Source organism: Artibeus jamaicensis, unplaced genomic scaffold, assembly GCF_021234435.1.
Source record: "Artibeus jamaicensis isolate MK-2021 breed Jamaican fruit bat unplaced genomic scaffold, CSHL_Jam_final contig_1832, whole genome shotgun sequence".
Classification (NCBI taxonomy): Eukaryota; Metazoa; Chordata; class Mammalia; order Chiroptera; family Phyllostomidae; genus Artibeus; species Artibeus jamaicensis.
The window spans coordinates 3,001,116-3,021,553 of record NW_026521362.1 but is presented as its reverse complement, the minus strand read 5'-3'; the positions used below and the strand labels follow the sequence as shown (position 1 = coordinate 3,021,553).

At 34.5% G+C, this 20,438-nt stretch overlaps 1 protein-coding gene across 3 annotated transcripts in view; it reads left to right on the top strand.

Moving 5' to 3' along the window:
- Window positions 1-20,069, top strand: part of GALNT13 (polypeptide N-acetylgalactosaminyltransferase 13) — a 514,121-nt gene extending 494,052 nt beyond the window's left edge. Inside the window, exons 12-15 of one of the 3 annotated variants that reach the window (XM_053671600.1) lie at window positions 8,347-8,481; window positions 12,990-13,019; window positions 15,923-16,120; window positions 19,593-19,644. In XM_053671600.1, coding sequence (XP_053527575.1) covers window positions 8,347-8,481; window positions 12,990-13,019; window positions 15,923-16,108 — 351 coding nt within the window. In that variant the 3' untranslated portion in view covers window positions 16,109-16,120; window positions 19,593-19,644. Of the gene's footprint in view, window positions 1-8,346; window positions 8,482-12,989; window positions 13,020-15,922; window positions 16,121-19,592 lie in introns of all 3 variants that reach the window. The other 2 variants (XM_037143385.2, XM_037143386.2) reach the window with 2 other exon arrangements.
- The last annotated feature ends 369 nt before the right edge of the window (window positions 20,070-20,438 follow it).

Sequence of the window (20,438 nt, the reverse complement as noted above, 5' to 3'; positions counted from 1 at the left end):
TTAAGAGAGAGAAATAAATTTGATCTCTGTAAATAGGTATGAAAGCAGATAAATCACCTAGTCACAGTAAAGTACCACTGTATAAAGATATATTTATTTAGAAAAATACTATGAAATTGATGTTATAAAATATAACTTGGTGTTACAATTTTGAGCTCAGTCACCAAGATACAACAGGTATGAAATCTAAAATCAGACTTTCCCATATGCAAAATTTGCAAAAGCAATTTGGAAAACTGATTTCATGACTTTTAGATACTTCAGCCTGTATTTGCTTCTTAGGGCTGGCATAACCAACTAACACAAACTGTATTGTTTAAAACAACAGGAATTTATTGACTCACAATTTTTTTTATCTTCATACAAGGTAATTTTCATTGCTCTTAGGAAGGAAGGGAAGGAGAAAGCAAAGCAGGGAGTGTGAAAGGGAGGGTGGGAGAGAGAGAGGAATATCAATGTGAGAGAGAAACACTGATTAGTTGATTGCCTCTCATATGGCCTGATCTGGAAGGGAATTCAAAACCCAGGTATGTTCCCTGACTGGGAATCAAACCCACTATCTTTTAGTCCAGAGTCCATGGGATGCTGTTCCATCCAACTGAGCCACACTAGCCAGGATTATTGTCTCACAATTTTTGAGGCACAAGTCAAAAATCAAACTGTTACTTAACTAATTACATCTATAATGACCTTATTTCCAAGTACATTCACAGTTCATCCCATAACAGGAAGTGGCAGAAGGTAGAGAACGTTGTCATGTTTTCTATGGGGGGAGTAGTTGCCCTTCCTCTAGGGGTGCAGCTGGGATTCTAGTTTCTGGAGACAGAGCTATGAAGAGGAGAACTCAAGGCAGGGGTGCTTTCATGGGTGTACAAACCCATGGAGCTGAATGGCGCCCTATAATCTTGAAAGTCTTAATTATTCTTGAAAATAGGTCCAGCATTTTCATTTTGCATTGGGCCCTGCAAATTGTGTAGGACACCACTTTGAGAGCTTACTAGGTGCTTCTCACACTTTCAGGGTTTAGTAACCTGTGACCTGACCCACACATGGGAAAGCTGGCCCATGACACTGAATCACAGTGACTGCCCCACCTGGGTCAGCTTGCCTCTGTGAGTTGCCAAGTTATAAAAAGTGGTCCCACTATAACACAGACCATGTCCACTTAGCACTGCAGTGAGAGGTGCTTAGTGATGGCACTCTCTGAAGAACCACAAACACCCAGGAGAAGGAGATTTAAATCTCTGCCAGGCCAGAGAATGGGAAGGGGCTATAACAGTTCAGGTAGGACTTCCACAGCTTTAGCACCCTGGAATAATAAAAAAACCAATTAGCCTGGGGAACTGGGAAGTGGGCAAAGGAGGTGAGAATGAAAAAAGTACCTAAGATGGTGATACACAGTCAACGCTGCCCTCTCCCACCCACTTAAGGCTTCCAACCTAAAGCACTCCGATTTAGAGAAGAGGAGAAGACCTGCTACTGTATTCCATTCAGAGTGTCAATTGATAACATTAAACAGACCATTATAATTTCTGAACTGAATCCCCAGGGGCCCTAGACAGGTAATCAAAAAAATCATACACTCGGTAGTTCTACTCAAGGGGTAGGGAAAAATGCATGATATCTTTTGTATACATGTTAAAGGGTTGATCAGTATTATCAGCTGAATTGTGCCCCCCAAAACAATTTTTGTGTCAAAGGTGGTCAATTTCTATTTCAGTGCTTCAGAATGTGACAGTATTTAGAGATAGGGTATTTAAAAATGTAGTTAAGGTAAAATGAGATCATTACAATGAGCTCTAATCTCATAGGACTCTTGTCCTTGTAAGAAGTGGCTAGGATACTGACAGGCACAGAGAAGACTGTGTGAACTACAAGTAGAAGATTGCATGCATAAGCCAAGGACACAGATCCACAGAAGAAACCAATTCTGCTGATACCTTGATCTTCGACTTCTATCATCCAGTACTCTGAGAAAGTACATGTCTATTGTTTAAGTTACCCAATATGAGGTAGTTTGTTATGGCAGCCCTAGCAAACTAATACAATAGGAGACAATAAAATAGTCTTGGAAGGTGTGATAAATAACAGGATCCATGAAGTGGAACAAAAAATTTCATCACTTCTTATGCGATAGCTGAACTTAAAATAATTGAATAAAAATTGCCTTCTTAGTGGTTTTAGAGCTAGCTTGACCAGCAGAGTACAAATGAAGACATATAAAGCTAGATAGACTCATTATTTTTGTGTTTAAGCAAATATAAAGATTAGGTATAAAACACAGAATTTTCAAAGCACCCTACAGCACACCAGAAGAGCTCTAATTACTATGCTTTGCAATACTGTGAGTTGCTATGCATTCATGGGAATATAAATATAACTGCACAATGTAACAAAAATACAAATTTATTTAATATACATGAATCATATCACACATGGTTTCTCATGCAGATAGATATTTAATTAATGTTAACTTTCTCCCTGTTCCTCTTTTGTAATCAATGGAATGACAGAAATTGATTATTTTACTGTTTCTAGTCCCCTTAGCTTGATGTGATCAGACTTTGATTTCATCAACTGTCATTAGAGTCAATCTGGCATTGGAACAACTGAAAATAAATGCTAAATCTAGTGCCTGGGTAACTCAATTCTTGTTTAAGGAGAATAAGTATTGTTAACAAATGATAGAGTAATTTGAGTGGCAACTAAAAAGGGAGAGGTAGTTTCCAGCGTTTGTAAAGGAACATATCATCATACTTCACTAATAAAGGAATCAATCACATAAAGTCATCAACATGTGTGATAGTTTTAAGTTAATGTGCTTCACATATGTTCAGGTTTGAAGTATTTTCTGTTCTTTATGATTGGGAATAAAGCTCTTAACCACAGCAGGAAAAGAGATTGGCCAGGTATGCAACTAAGGACTCAGAGACTCTACCTGGAGTATTGACACAGGCAACAGGCAATAGCCGTAGGGAGCTGCTGCTTCCTAGGACACCTGAAGAGATGTGAGGTCGCCTCTGGAGTCACAGGAACTCACAGATGGTGAATCTGGAGGGTGACAATATACAGAAATGGTATTGTGCCAAAAATTCAGGAATGCCTGTCATCAGGCATTAGGGCCCCAATGCAGGACTTTAGGTGGCCAAGAGGTGGGCACAGACTGGCCTGAGCAACAGTGCTGAGCTCCTGTCCTGAAAGTTTTTGGTATCACACATATTATCAAGGCAGTATTCCATACACAAGGCCAAAATGTATGTCAGCTCCAAGACTGGGAAGGTAGCACAAGTGATCAATCACTGAACATTTATTTCTCTGTACCTGGGTCTCTACAAGGTGTTTCACATATAATATTTCATCTCAGGCTATCCCAAAAGCCAAGACTCTCCTGCAGTAGGATATATGAAAAAACATAATGATAACTATGGGTAAAAAATATAAAAGATAAATAATTGAGATCAAACAATAATTTCCAAGTAAAATTAAAAAGATGTGTATATACTGACATGTATTTATTATTATTATATAGACTTAAAGATATCCTAAAAACACTGAAGCATAAAAATAAGATTGTCAGGTACAAAAAGCAAAGAAATCTTTTACATTAATTCCAGAAGGTAATGAATGCATATTATCTATAGATATTTTTCAAAAAAATTGTACCTGTGAGCCAGGCATTTCATCAGCAGTTAAAATTTGTTTTCAAGTGCAAAGTCCAAAGAAAGATAATTTCATATATATGTATATATATATGCATATTATATATATAGAGAGAGGGAGAGACTCAAAAAATTCTGCAATTATAAATTCTCTGGATGTAAATTACTTAGGATATCTACTAATGACCAAAATATGAATCAAAATTAGAAACTGAGGAACAAAGAATGTGGTAAACTGCTCTCTAGAACTTCCAGCAGGTGTAGTTGCCAAGCCATCATGAGAAACCCGGGGAGAATGTTTGCTCAGGCAACGACTGTACTCATCACACAAAATTAATGGCAACTGTGGTGCTTTGGTGTCTCTGTTTAGTTGCATGTGAGCAACTAAAAGAAAGTAATATTGTAAAAAAACTATTCTTCACATTGGAATAACCCTGTAATGTGCAAAAGAAAATTCTCTAGGCATTTTCTTCCATCAGATTAAGGTTTACTTCCAGACTCAGCTACTTAATTAAGTACATTTGCTCACTATGGAACATGTTGGAAGGCCCCTAGTGGGTGCCTGAAACCCTGTATAATACAGAAACTTACACTATGTTTTTTTCTATTCCTACATGCATATGATAAAGTTTAACTTATAAGTTAGGTGCAATAAGAGATTAACATCAATCAGTTACTAACATCAATGACTAATAATAAAGTAGAACAATTATAATAACTAATGATAAAATGGAACAATCATTTGAATGCCAATAAGGTGCCACAGTGACAGTGGATGTGCTGAGGGGCTTCTAGTGGCTAAGGCTCTAGGCATGTACCGAATAGGCAAGTGGGACAAAGGGAAGATTCCCACCCCTGGCATGGTGGACCAGGTCAGTGTGAGATTTCATCGTGCCACTCAGAATGGTACAGAATTTTAAATTTATGAATTGTTTATTAATGGAATTTTCCAGGTAATACTTTCTGGTGGTAGTTGATCTCAGGTCATTGAAACCACGAAGAGCAAAACCATGGGCAAGAAGGACTACTGTAATTCTGTTTATTTAAAAAAAATACTAATCATGTTTGGGAAGGATACAGATACGTATCTTTAATGGGTATTTCTTTTACTCTTATTTTGATAACTCATACTTTCCATGAAAAGTATGAACATTAAACTGTATTAAAGACGAATTTTTTTCCTGTATTTCATGCCACTATATTTTAAATATTTCAATTAAAGAAACTCCACTTACTTTTCAAGGTTTTATATTGTTGAGTAGGATGTATTACCTCTGTGAAGAATTTCCTTTTAAGATGCTGGCTTAAGAGAATTCTTGGGCTCCAATTGCATGTTCTTCTCATGACTTCTTATTGTTTTCAGAAAACTGAGCAGTAGCAGTACCGTAACAACAATCCTTTCAAGACTAACTTGTTCAGCTAAAAACTAGGGCTCCTGAGCTTATAAGTGATCCATAGAGCCGAATTCCTCTGGAATTATCAGACTTTGGGAAACAAAAAGACACAGATCGCCTTCCTCATTATACTGCCTCTTGACAGTGCAAGGAAAAAAAATAGATAGCCATAGAATACTGAACCATGGTTATCTGAGCTAATGGAGGAAAACAACTTCCATTCATTCATTCATTCATTCATTCATTCCTTTTAATAGTTTATTTTATTGTATTTTTTCATTACCATTTACCCCCTTATGACCTCTTCCACCTCCACCTCCACCAGCAATCACCACACTGTTGTCCATGTCCATGAGTCTTTTCTCTTTTTCCCTTGATCCTCCATCCCCCAGCCCCCTCCCAGAGCTGTCGTCCTGCTCTCTGTCTATGAGCCTGTCTGTATTTTACTTGTTAGTTCAGTTTGTTCATTAGATTCCACAAATGAGTGAAACCATATGGCAGTTGTCTTTCTATGACTGGTTTATTTCACTTAAAATAATGTTCTCCAAGTCCATCTATGCTGTTGCAATGAGTAAAGGTTTCTTTTTTTTATAGCCAAGTAGTATTCTGTTGTCTAAATGTCCCATTGTTGTTTAATCCACTCATCTACTGATGGACACTTGGTCTGCTTCAAAACATTGGCTATTGTAAATAACACTGCAATGAACATAGAGGAACTTATATTCTTTTGAATTAGTGTTTTGGGTTTCTTTGGATAAATTTTTAGAAGTAGAATCACTGGGTCATAATGCAGTTCCATTTTAAATTTTTTTAGGTAACTCCATACTGCTTTCCACAGTGGCTGCACAAGTCTGCATTCCCACCAATAGAGCATGAGGGTTCCCTTTTCTCCACATCCTCACCAGCACTTGTTGCTTGTTGACTCATTGATGATACCCAGTTTGGTTGTTGTGAGCTGATATCTCATTGTGGTTTTAATTTGCATAGCTCTGATGATTAGTGATTTTGAGCATCTTTTCATATGTCTATTAGTCATCTGTATGTCCTCTTTGGAGAAGTGTCTATTTGGATTCTTTGCCCATTTTTAATTGGATTGTTTTTGTTATTTTTTTGGTGTTAAGTTTTATAAATTCTTTATAAATGTTAGGTATTAACCCCTTATTTAATGTGTCATTGACTATATTCTCTGATTCAGTGGGCTGTCTTTTTATTTTGTTGATGGTTTCCTTGGCTATCCAAAAGTTTTTAGTTTGATGTAGTGCAATTTTTAATTTTTCTTTTGTTTTCCTTGCCTGAGGAGATAGATCAGAAAAAAAATATTGCTGTGAGCATTGTCTGAAATTTTACTACCTGTTTTCTTCTAGGATTTTATTATCATGAGTCTAACATTTAAGTCTTTAATTAATTTTAAATATATTCTTGTGTGTATCATAAAAACATGATCTAATTTCATTTGTCTGCATATATCTGTCCAATTTTTCTAACACCATTTATTGAATAAACTAGTAAACTGAATATAGTACTATCTTAGAAAGAGCACACACCATGAAGAGGTGGGATTTCTTCTGATAATGCAAGATTGATACAACATTTACAAACAATAAATGTGATACACCACATAAACAAAATGAAAGTAAAAAGCACATAATTTTGTCAATAGATGCAGAAAAAGCATTTGATAAAATCCACTGCCAATTTATGATAAAACCTCTCAGCAAAGTGGGAATAGAGGGAACACACCTAAACATAATAAAGGTCATTATATGACAAAACTACTGCAAGCATCACACTCAAGAGGCAAAAACTGCACGTTTTCCCCTATATATCAGCTTTCACCTCTCTTATTCAACATAGTATTGGAAGTCGTAGACATAGCAATTAGACAAGAAGAAATAAAAGGCATCCATACTGGAAAAGAAGAAGTAAAACTGTAATTATTTCCAGAGGACATCATACTATACATAGAAAACACCGAAGATTCCACCAAGAAATTACTAGAACTGATAAACAAACTCAGCAAAGTAGCAGGACACTAAATTAATATCCAGAAATCAGTTATATGCCAACAATGAACTATCATGAAGGAAAATTAAGAAAACAATCCCATTCACAATTGCCTTAAAATAATAAAATACCTAGGCATAAATTTAACCAAGGATGTAAAAGACCTGTAGTTGGAGAATTATAAAACACTGAAGAAAGAAACTGAAGAAGATATAAATAAGTAGAAGCATATGCTGTGTTCATGGATAGGAAGAACGAACATAATTAAGAAGTCCATACTCCTCAAGCAATATATATAGATTCAGTGCAATTCCTATTAAGATACCAATGATGCATTTCACAGAACTAGAACAAATATTTTAAAATTCATATGGAACCACAAAAGACCCTTAGTAGCAACAGTGATCTTGAGAAAAAAGAACAAATTTGGAGGAATCATACTACCTCATATCAAACTATACTGTAAGGCCAGAGTAGTCAAAACAGCATGGTACTGACATAAAAATAGATACATAGATCAATGAAACAGAACAGAGAGCCCAGAAATAAATCCCTGGCTTTATAGTGGATTAATATTTGACAGAGGAAGAAAACAACTTTTATAATTATGTACTTAATAACTCTCATGAAACTTTAATAACCAATGTTATAAATACATTATTCACACCATTAGCAAAGCAATGGAGGTTGTATAGGATCAGTTTGAATTATCCACCTTAACATTTCTTGAGTATTTTGAGAATTGTATTTAAGCCCAGTCAAAACCATATGAGAAAGGTAAGCAAAGAGTCTACCTTTCAGGAGATCTCTATGGAAGTTCATTCTAACACCTTCATAGACAATATTTAATAAAATTTACATGATGTATTTATGGAAAGAAAGATTTAAACTTCTTTATGAAAAGCATCATTATCTCTAGGATTGAGGAACTGGGCATATGGTAGTGGAAACAAGGACTGCCCTTTATTGAGTTCCATGCAATGTATAAACTTTATTTTACTGAACCTGTTGCAAGCTTTAAAAAGCAAGTATAAAACAGGAAATATGGTGCCAGCAAATAATAAGCATTTCATAATTTAATTTGTTAAATTGAAGCTTCACAAACCTAAAACAGATGACACACCCTACTTTGCAGTTGAAGAAAAGGACTCGGAGAGATAAACTAGCTTTCTCATGATCGCACAGTAGAGATCACCTGGAAAGTTTATTTGATGTGAAAGCTACTAGAGATGAATCTGCTATACTGTGATTTTTGTTTTTAAATTATTTGCTGAATTTTATATTTGCAGGTGTTTTCTTATACTGCTGACAAAGAAATACGAACCGATGACTTGTGCTTGGATGTTTCTAGACTGAATGGGCCGGTAATCATGTTAAAATGCCACCATATGAGAGGAAACCAGTTATGGGAATATGATGCTGAGGTATAGTATTTTCCTTAATTCAATTATTTTATAATGTTTCAACTCAGTGTATATACAGGGGGGGCAAAAGTGGGTTTACACTTGTGAGTACGTGAAGCACAGAGTTTATTCTTGTATTCTTATTTATGTATTATTTTATCATTTTCTATATGAACAATTGTAAACATACTTTTCCCCTACCTGTATTTCTATATATACCTAAACCCTAAGTTTTTTTTTTCTGCACTGGAAGAACTGCATTTTCAAATATGTGTGCTCCTATCTGATAATATTAGAATGTTAGTTTGTCCAACTTGTTCATAAATATAAAATATAAACAAGAGACATAAAGTCATTTTTAAGTACTTAACATTTGTTGTCCTATGTACATGCCTAACATAAACTATGTAAAGGGCATGTATTTGAGGGGTGTGTCTACAAATGTATGAACAGGACAGTGTCGACAGCATTTTCATATTGTAAACCTCATACTGTTGAAGTCTGTGATATCTCTGCTTCTCCCTTTAAAGGGAGAAGAAAAAACCTGACGGGATTAGCATGAATATTCTTTATGCCAATTAATACTCTGAAAAATGCAATAATCTTATCAACGTAGCACATCTTTCTGAGAGAAAGACGGGAGAAGAAACAATAAAATTACTGTTGGGAATTTATAGCCTTGCAGCATGTAAAAACCAGATCAACCATCAGATGGAGCTAATAAAAAAGAAATATTTTCCTCTGAACAAGGAAGCTGCCTTGAAACACAGCTTAATTTTTTTCATTTCTCTTTGCTTAACAAAGTGAGTTGGTTATCTGTGTTACATTTTCCACATTATTAAGTGGTTGGTGCCTTATTTAAGAAGAGAAGTAAACTTTATTCTTATATGATAAATATTATAATAGAGGTAAATTAATTTCACAAATGCAACGTTCTATGAAAGCTTAAAATTTCTGCAAGAGTGACATTTTAGAAACCAACCTACAGAGCAGTGATATCAATATCACTGATACTTAACAGGGCCTTCTTTTCCAAAAACTTTTAATGTCATTTATTTTGCATGATGTTGTCTAAAGTGGAGTATCAGGAGAACTTACTGAATTCTTATATGATTTGACTAGTTACATGGGGTTAAAATTCAGGCCTAAACTTGACCTAACATCACCAGGCTCTTTGGACAGGACATCTCCTGGGACACAGTGTTGAAGCCAGCACCACAAGTCCTTCCTCTGATGCACCCGTGCGCTCCCTTATGCTTTGTCCTCCCAAGGCCTTAGTCACCTTATTTATCTGACAACCATTATTTTTCTCTTCATTATCATCACCACCCTTTATATTAGCAGAAGACATTTCCTCTAATAATATGTGTCAGTAAATATGAACCTTTATTTTGTTCCCTGCCTCCTGTGTGAGGAAGAGTACAGATAAATGTACAGACAAAGGAGAAATCCTGAAAGAGTTATTTTTCTAACATAAAACTTTTCGTTGTTGTTTTTGTTCTTTGATTTCCACCAGAATACCAGGATTTTGTTGGGTGTGTGATCTAACATATATTTATAAGAAAAGGGGAAAGCGTGTACATTTTTTATAAGATGTAGCATTGTTGAATTTCAGAATACCACTATTAATCTCCAAGCATTTTAATTTTTGAGTGGATATTGGCTTTTGTAATCATGTCTCAAACTCCTTTATTTCTGAAATATTGTTGGCATTTAGATGTTTTTATTTATATTTTTATCAGCCAGTAGGAAGACTATTGAATACTAAGGGATTTTCAAGAAAAAATGAAAAAGATGATAGGTAGCTTCAACTAAGATAAATAAATGTTTTTTTGTAAATTTACTATTTTGGATGAGTGAGAGTTCTCTATTGAAGTATTTTAGATTATTATAATAATTTTGTATCAGGTAACTTTGTTTCTACAACACATACCCGTAAAGCTCATAAATATTGAGAAATGTTTACTTTTACATAAACTATTCAATCACTTTAATATTATATAACAGTTTTATTTACTGTCTTACATATTTAGATTTTCAAAATTAAACTGTGATGTTTAACTTGTCAAATTTAAAATTTTTAATCATAGTGTATTTTTCCCCAAATTTGTAAATCTATAAATCATAATGCGGAGAAGGCACAAGAAAATAGAATAATTGCAGGAATGATGCATTGCCTTTCTGGAAAATTTCAGCTTTGAAATAAAAGACTGATATTGTCTGTGAAGAAGTCAGAAAAAACAGAAAATTATTTTTTTAATAAAACTGAGATATAATTTGATCATTTCTTCTTCTAAATATTAGGTTTAGAGTTACTGCAGTCTACAGAATAGTCCCAACATTTGCTACCCACATTGTCATTCTAAGACTACTAAGATCACCTGAGAACTTGTTAGAAATTATGAATTAGAGATATCACCCTTGATACCCTAAATCAGAGTCTATATTTTAACCAAAATCTCCAAGAGATTCACATACATATTAAACTTTGAGGATGGCAGATCTAGACACTGGCCAAACCTTTGCATATCTTCCTTAGTCTTTTTATACACTGTTAAAAATGCTGCAAAGTTAGGAAAGGGCATATCTACACTTTGGAAAATGACACGGTGTCTGAGAAAGATTGGGGAGGAAACAGGAGCAGAGAGGAAAGAGGAATAACTGCTAAGTAGCTCTTGTCTTCGCGTATTCCAACCAGTAAAAAGTGCTGGTAGCCCTGGCTGGTGTGGCTCAGTGGACTGAGCGCCAGGCTGTGAACCCAAAGTGCTGCTTGCTACTTCTGTGATTTTTTCTTCCTCTATTGCTACCAAAGACAAAATTATTCTTCTTTGAAAAACTTCTGAAGTGATGCAATTTCAAAGCAGAATAAAACTTGGAGTTCAACTTGGTGGACTTACAGAGCTAAAACTTACCTTAAACTTCTCTGAGCTTTTATCAGGAGGACTCTCAAGCAGAAAGATCATACTGCCAGGGGTGGAGGCAGGGTTTCCGTGTTAATGATATATTTAAAGAAAGCTAGTTACCAGTACAGTTGTGAGTCTCACAGTATGAACAGCTGAAATATTCTATCAATTTGTCTCCCTGAGTCCTTTGAATCTTAGAAAAGCAAGTCATAAAAAGGAACAGAGTTGTGGGACCATCCAGAGAAAAATTAAAACAGTATCATAAAGTCTCAAAACATGGAATCTATTTAGCTTCTTTGTTTTTGTTTTTGTTTTTTTAACTATTAGTTGAAGGGGGTAGTTAAAGAATAGGAGGAACTAAAGTTTCTGAGTGGCTATAATTTCATCAATTTTCCCATGCAATTTTTAACAACAGTCCTAAGTGATAATAATATCTTGTTTGTATTCTTTCCATTAGCAAATGTAAGCTCAGAGTATTTAAATGCTTTTTCTGGGTTTGTAAACTCCAGGTTTCTGACACACTCAAGCAATTTTTCCATTATATTGCATTCCTGTTGAGGTCATTGAAAAACTCAAAACAATTAGATGCCTTTAATGATGATGTTCTGATAAGCTAAATGTGTAGTATTATCAATGAAAGAAATAATTAAATGCTATCAATTTTCTGTGGCACAAAATTTTACTCACATAGAATTTCTCCTTGATCATTGGAAAAATGTTCTTAAGTAAATATTGTCTATTTAGATACACAGACAGTCATAAAACCACATTTTTAGTAGGGTCTAATTGCTTACAGACTTTAGATATCCATATTCATAATATAATTAATATTGAATTGCTTCTATTTTTATTTGAATAAAATGAAGTGCATGTTGAAAATAAATACACATCTTTGGTCAACTTTAATTTAAAATGTGATGTCCTACTGTCTTAATGAAATACTTATTAAATAACATAACCATGTATTTAATTCAATATCATCTATTCCTGGCCAAATATGTTTGATTGTGGGGCAACATCATTGTTAGCAAATCTGCAAAATCCTCACCTGATCTGGAATCTTTTGAGTAAGTTACCTGAACACTGTGGTGCTATGAAAGCCCACCAACTCAAGAGTTAAGGCAAAAAGGAAAAAATAACCCTACATTTCATCTTACTGAAACATTTAAAGAGCTATTTTTATAAAGGACTGTCATTCATCCATTCTGTTTTATTCAGGTTTTTGTTATATTGTATTTGAATATTGCAATTGCATTTCAATCCATTTGAAATTTACATTTTCCTGCAATAAGTTTGCATAATCACAGTTCTTTTTGAACATCCAGGCAGCTATATACAGTGTGACGATCTATTTTTAGAATAGAACACTTATGCTCAACAAACACTATGCAACACAATAAAAAAGGGAGCAAAATATGATGCTAAAAATGCCTTGTTTTTCATGTGACTGAGCAAGTTGACTGAGAAAATATTGTTATGAAGTCAAAGCCATCTGTATCAAATGTTTCAGAGTCACAATGCAAGGAATTTTTTTCAGTAGGTAAAACATGTTGGATTAGTATTTACTGAAATCATGGAGGTTAATATGTAGACTTTACTTAATACCTCTTTTATTTACCCTATCAGAAAGCAGGTAAATGGGAATATAATTTCAAGGTAAGTGATCTATTAACTGGCAACCCAGCCATTTCCCTGCGTAGCGTTCCTAATAGAAACAGTTGAGTGATTTGTTTTTTAAAGGCTGCCTGTGTCAGACAAGTAATACCTTTCTGTATTCCCATCGACTCATAGCTGTGATTTCTTAAGTAGAATCAATTAGTGAATAGGAAATGTAATAGTTTAGTATTGCAGTTTTAGTTCTTGTTTATTAAACATTTATATGTGTTCGTTAAATTACTCATTCTGTTCTAACAAATGCATAAATCACTTTTTCAGGAGATTTTATTTAACATTTTGAATAGCAACTTTATTGTATTAATTTGTAATATTATTCCATACTTGATCAATAAGGGAAATCTTATTGTATTTGCAATAATAATATTAAATACCTGTACAGTCTGAATTTATCTTACTTTATTTATTCATATGTATAATAACTGTCATTTAGATCTTATTTTAAACTTTTAGTATGACAGCTTTTAAACTGAGACCTGTATGATTGATTCTTCAGTCAACCATGTAGTCACTTTATTTGTTCACTAAAATAGCAAAATTTTTACTTTGTGTTTTTTAATACAAAGGTACAAATGTATGTCTAATTTTATAATTTATGTTGTTTTCTTTTGTCACTGGAATTAGCCTGATTTCAGATGATATTCAGTAGTAGCTCTATCTTCCAAAGGGTAGGTGTAGGGACACTCCATGACACACCTTGTCTTAGGTAGCAAACATACAGATATGTTCAAATTCTGTTTTTTTCTTATGCATTTTAAAATAGTAGGATTAAACTTTGTAAATCCTAGAAAATACTAATTCTTTCTACTTCAGGTGAATAATTAAGTAGTGCTATAAACAAAAACCAACACTAGTTTGGGGTTTGTGTTACCCTGTTTTCTTGTCAGTATTTCAAAGAGGGAAGATACCTGGCAGTATGCTGCGTGTTGCCATGACCGAGTCTTCTAAAGCTGAGTCTTCTCAAGTTGTGAGAGGCATTTCCAACAAATATGGCAAAGATCAATATTAAGGGAAAAAGTACACCCTATATAAAAACATGCACGTTCCTGAATAAATAGCAGAGAAGAAATGTACAAAGCCAATGAAAATGAAAAAGTAACTATAAAAACATACACAAAAATTATTTCACGTGTGTTTTTATCAATTTCTTTATCTATCTTGGCAATCTGTCCAGAATAACTTCAATGGCAACAGACAATGTTGGTGTCTGGCAGTGAAGCCGACACCCAGGCACTACCCTGGCATTTAACAAGCCCAAGAATAGTAGCTGCTGCTTTATTGCAAAGTCATTGTTATAGATATTTTAAGAACTTTGCTAGCAAGTTTCAAACTGTCATACTTTTGACCTCGTGATTTCACTTCTAAGCATTATTTCTAAAGAAATTATTATAAATATGGAGAGAGATGTTCAAAGGTGTTTATTACAGCTTTCTTTACAATGGTTCTAAATTGGACAGATAATGCCTCCAACTGGAAAAGGTAAATGGTTTTGACAAATCTTCTTTGTAGAAATTTTTATTGCCTACGTTTTTAGATTATTTTAATGATAAGAGAGATGTCCACAATCTAAATCGAAGGGCATTTAATTAGGTGAACTCTATTACATAAATTTGCATGACATAAGTGGTAGAATTGTTAGAAAACATTAAATAATAATTAATATCTCTTTTAGGCAAAATATGCAGAAAAATAAACTATGCTACTGCTCAAACAAATGAAAACACTGGCAGTTTTGTTGGGTTTCTTAAAATAAAAAATAATTTTTATCTCACTGTGGTTGTATGAGATTTCTAATTTTTCTTAGAAGCACTTGGAGAGTATACATAAACATTTTAGAAGTACCTGGAGTTAAAGCTCTATGAAATGTTTTAATGATCATTTATGGAGAAATATTTTGTGGAGAGATTACAAAAATATTTTTTGAAAAATTTTACATGGGATTCATGTTCTATTATTACATTTCTGCCTTTATAGATCCCTTACCATTTACCTGTAGAAAGTCAGTCCTTGAAATGGAAAAATCCATTGATTGTGTCCATTAAGCTGTCCAAGAAATGTAGCTAATTTTATCAAAATTTATTTTCTGCCTTAGCGTTTCACTGATTGGTTTCCTCAACGACCTTAGAGAATGCCTCCTATGTGCAGGCACTGGGCTTGGTGACGTAGGTGGTCATGGTCCCTCGTCTCCCTGGAGCTACGCTCCTTCTGAGGAAATAAATGGAAAACAAGAAACAGACAAATTAATCACAAATCGTGTTTGGAGAATAAAGTCAAATTAAGAGCCCCAGGGGGTCAGTCTTTTTCTTTTTCTTTCCTTCATTAACTTGCTAATTGACAGTTAGATGAATGTGCCAACATATATGTGGAACACTTTTAACATCACCAGGTCAGCCCTGTGAAAACATGGTGGAAACAATTTGAGTAAAAAGTAAAGGAAAGCATTAACACCAAAAGATCCCCCAGATCTTGCCCTGGCATCCACTCAAGTTTAGGGCAAAGGAAAAAGCAGGCCAAAGACCATGACTGAAAACTCTGTGGACTACACAGTGGTTTTAAATATCCATACTCACAAAATTGGCATGTAGCAGTAAAAATATTTAATTACTAGAATGGGCACTGAGACTATAACCTTTTCTTGTGAATTTTTCATGTTTGATCTCAGGCTCTTCTCCTTATTCTCAGTTCTATCTTTACTTACTCCCGCCAAATACACTTGATATTAAAGCCATCTAAAGGGCTGTGGTGCACAGCTCCACGGATGCAGTTATTGTGATGTGTGCCTTCCATTCTCATCCAGTAGAAATTGTATGTTGTCGAGAATGATTGATTGATTACTGCCTTTGTGCTTGATTTTGTCATTATTCACTATTTTCTTTGTCAAACAGACCCAAACTTTTCTTCACATAAACACCCAGTCCTGCCTCTCAGTAAGCAAAGTAGCTGCTGGCTCCCAGCAGCCCGCTGTGGAGGCGTGTGGCAGCGGCACTTGGCAGAAATGGCTGCTGAGAAACTACACAAGAGTGGAAGTGTTTAGAAATATTTTTGAGAATCCTACTGATTACATTCTCTAATAACTTTTAGAGGTTTGTGTTTCAGATTTTATTAATATTAGTTTAGTATTTTTATGTTTTGTTACTGGAATCTAGAAACTTACTTCTTTAAATGTGGTTTAAAAAATCTTTACGTGCCGTTTGTCCGTGGAGTTATTTTTCTGTCTTTTACTTCTTAGCTGCTCGTTAATTTGGGGTGTGCCAATATTCAGTAGTCATTATTCTATATTTAACGAACAGGTATTTTCCAGTTTTTTCTTTATTTCAAATATATATATAAATATAATTGATGGAATGTATTACTACATAGTAGCTCTCTTTTTACACTAATGCTAACTACACCCCCATCTATATGACAATAGATTTTGCATTAGAGATCAATAAAATCAGTAAGAAAATTAACATAACCAAAAAATGGTTTCTTTTGGAACATTGAAATGGTTTAATTTTATTAATTTTAATTCATATACTTTGGTTGTGTGAAGCTGTAACATACCCTTTCTGGAACTTATTTCTTTAGGCTGAAACTTAAATCGAATGCATTTATTGTAGATTAGGATTTTTGGTTTAAGTGATATAATAAAAAATGTTTAAGAAATTGTACCTTTTCTCTCTCACTTGTATGATTTTATGAATAATCATACAGTGAGCAATGAAGGGATTTTTATTTTAATAAATGAATTTTATTAAACTTAAAACTCAGTTTAAGTTTAAAGAAAACTAGTATGGATTCTTGTAAAGTGTGCAGTTAACATGTCCTAGTTCTTAATCTTAAGGGATTTATGTCCTGTAAATAAAATATGTTACATTTCCAATACCTTGTTATGAGAACACAGGAATGTTAGGGAGTTTTTCTGCATCAACTGAACTAGTTAAAGAGGACACAGTTGAGCTGGGAATGGTTATGACAAGGCTGGGAAGGACGTATGGAGAGGAGAGGGGGGTTGGTATTTAGATCAGAACACCATTTCAGACAAAGGCATTCTAAACATGCATTGGGAAGCTGTAAAAGTCTGGACCTTTTACACAATGAGAACTTGGATCTCTAGCAATTTACATACCTCATATATTGCCTTAGTTTAATTTCAAAGCAACCTTACCTGGGAGATGCAGTGGCCAGCAGGGGCCGTCTCACACTTAAACATTTAATCTCCCAGGTCTGCTTACAGAATTCTAGGACAGGCACAACAACCTGTTTCTCTGGGCAGAATTTGCATCACTCCCTGAAGCAGTTCATACCGCCTTATGGGAGCAGGCTTCTCCAGACCTGTGTGAGCAGATGAGGGCCACGTGAGGCAGGCCTGGAAAACAGCCCGGTTAAGGGCCTTCTGCGTCACAGGAGATGGTATATCTGTAACCACTCCCTAGGCAGAGCTTCAAGTAAACCAGTGCAACATGCAAAACTCCAAGTCTTTGCACTTAGTGAAGCCCACAGTTTGGCTTCCTATCAGGTATTTACAATGAAGTTAATTTGATACAGATACAGTCTTTACCATAAGTTATGTTGCCTGGAAATATAGATTTTCCCCTTATCAGGTTACCAAGGGATCCCAGTTAGATAGTAGATGGAACGTCAAATTTTTTAAGCAGAAAAGGAAGGGGCATTTTTAATTATTCATAATTTTAACTGAGCATTTTCTGACAAAGAATCTGATAGCTCAGAATAATTTCATAACTTGCCCAAGTTTTCACAACCAGTGAGTGGGGAGTGGAAATCATAGGAATTTATACTTAGGGCTGTCTGATCCTAAAATGTAAAAACAGTCCAACATTAAAAACGAGAGTTTTGGTTGATTGGATGTTATCTTGGCAGTTGTGGCTTTTGATAATTAATGAATTTCATAGAAGGAAATATTTATGCATTTTTAGAACAACATTACTATTTTAAATGTATTCCTGTTTAAGTCATTGACAGTACATTTAATTTGATCTTTAAAGTCATATACATTTTTGTAAAAAGGATATATCAGAAGCAAGGAAAGATAAGTAGCTTTTTTGAAAAAAGTATATACACAAAGGACCTCAGGTATATAACAAAAATGATGAATATTTTGTTGATTTTATTTAAAACTTTCTAGAAAAAAATTTGTTTTTGTTTTGAATTTTTTTCAAGTTGGCTATTGATTCATCAGCCAATGACATAATTTCTGGCATCATAAGTAAGAGTCAACTACCTTTTTGCCTATCTTTGGCCATTTTTTCCCTCCATTTTTTAGTATAAATAGCTTGCTGCTGTGTATTGAAAGAGCAACAACGAAAGCCCCATTCTTGTATCTTCACATCTGACAACATAGCTCTTTTAATTTCCTGCTTCTTGTCCATTAAGCATTCTCCTCTATAAGCCTGTTCTCCCCTCCATCTTTTCTCAGGACAGTGCAGTCTAGGGTGTTTGCAGGCCTAATCAAAAATACTACAATTGTCTAGGCAGCGCTTCTCCACCAGTTTATTGAATTCTCCCTGCATTCTTTCATCCAGTTTTCAATTGTAATATCATGAAATCTCCCAAAATTGTCTGCTGTTAATTTTGATGATTCAAAATAAAACTATATGGCATGCTTTTTTCAAGATATACCTGCAAATCATTTCCTATGTGTTCAGATACTTCTGTTTGGGAAGTTTGTTTTATGTAGCATGAGTCTAGGCACTGGCCTTGAAACTGAGCAAAAATGTACATAATCAATGTGCATAGATTAGTATATAGCATGTGGACTTAAAATGTATACCTATAAAGTCAAAAATACATAACTGCAAAATGTAAATGTGAACTCAGAAGACAGGATGTGTAATGACCTGTTAACATGAAATTTTTGGAATTACATTTCAGAATTTGGGTACTGAGATAATGCTTTCTAATGAATATTGTTATGAAGAAAATAAAATAGAGATGTGCATTTAAAATATATGACTATGACATCCCTGTTTTCATTTGATATTGATTTTTTTAAAGATTCTTAGAAATGCAAACTAAATTATGGTGAGCATAATGTTAAGTAAGACAGATCTTTGCTATGATAATTGCTCTTCTGTGGTGAATTCTGTCACAGATACTATGGCTTGTTTAGTATTTAGAAATGGAAGCATCTCTAGCAGTTTTTTTTCCTTTGGGTCACAGCTGTGACATCTCCTAGCCTGTTTACCTACTGGTTACTGAATAACGCATGTCTAAGTAAACTAAGCCTTTGTGAAAGCCTGTTAATATTTACAGCCCTTGACTGAATTCAGAGCTCACAAATGGGCTTTCTGCAAAGGATCTGAATTCTCAGCAATGCATAGCATATTTGGGCCAGTTTCTTTAACCATCTGCACATAAAGGTGCATTAGACAGTGATGAAACTGTAACAGTGAAAGTCATATAGTAATTAGCACCACCTGCACAGTTCCTTTTACATATTACAATATTTATACTAAAAAAACATAAAGTTTTTTTCAAAGAACTGATTTAATCTGATGCACTAGTGAAGTTAGAGATAAAATATTTGTGCTGATTATTGGTTGTCTTTTACAGAGACTCACCTTGAGACATGTTAACAGCAACCAATGTCTGGACCAACCTTCTGAGGAGGACAAAATGGTGCCCACCATGCAGGACTGCAGTGGGAGCAGGTCCCAGCAGTGGCTGCTGAGAAACATGACTTTGGGGGCGTGAAGACCATTTCCCCCAAGCCATCAAAGTGTCTACACTTCTGTTTTTCCATTATTTCAATTAAGGAAAAATATTAACTTTGCTGAATTGAACGTTTTAAAATCCTTTTAGTATTCTAAAACACAGTTGTTTATAATTCATTTTTAGGAACGTTTGCTTATTTCCTTACAAAAATTTGTATCTGATCAAAAGCACATAAAATATAAATAACAGCAAAGTGTTATTAAACATCTGAAAACTTAAAAAACAAAGTGTTTGCTTTAAGAAACAATCTGTATTGTCCTCATGTCACAGGATTGTTGGGGAGGGTTATTTTTATTTTTTATTTTCATAGTGATTGAGAGACACTGTAAATGCCTTATAAAATATCTTCACTATGAAACGGTCTCATTTTATAAACTCACTCTGCTTCTGCTGGACCTTCATGGAAACATGTTACATGTCTATGTGGACAGCAGGTCACATGTTGAATTATCTCGGAACAATGAATTCGTCACACAAAATTAGTTCCAAGTTTTGCACCAGAAGAAACTACACTGGATGTTGATTTACAGAGTTCTAAAAGTATCACATTTAAACAAGAAAAAAAAGAGGAGAAGAATTTGAAAAGTCAATTTAAAGGACATGAAATCAAAAGAAACAAGCCAGGTGTTGAGGGGAGCAAGACGACTGGAGTCAAACGGCAGCGACCGAATCGTTCTAAAGATT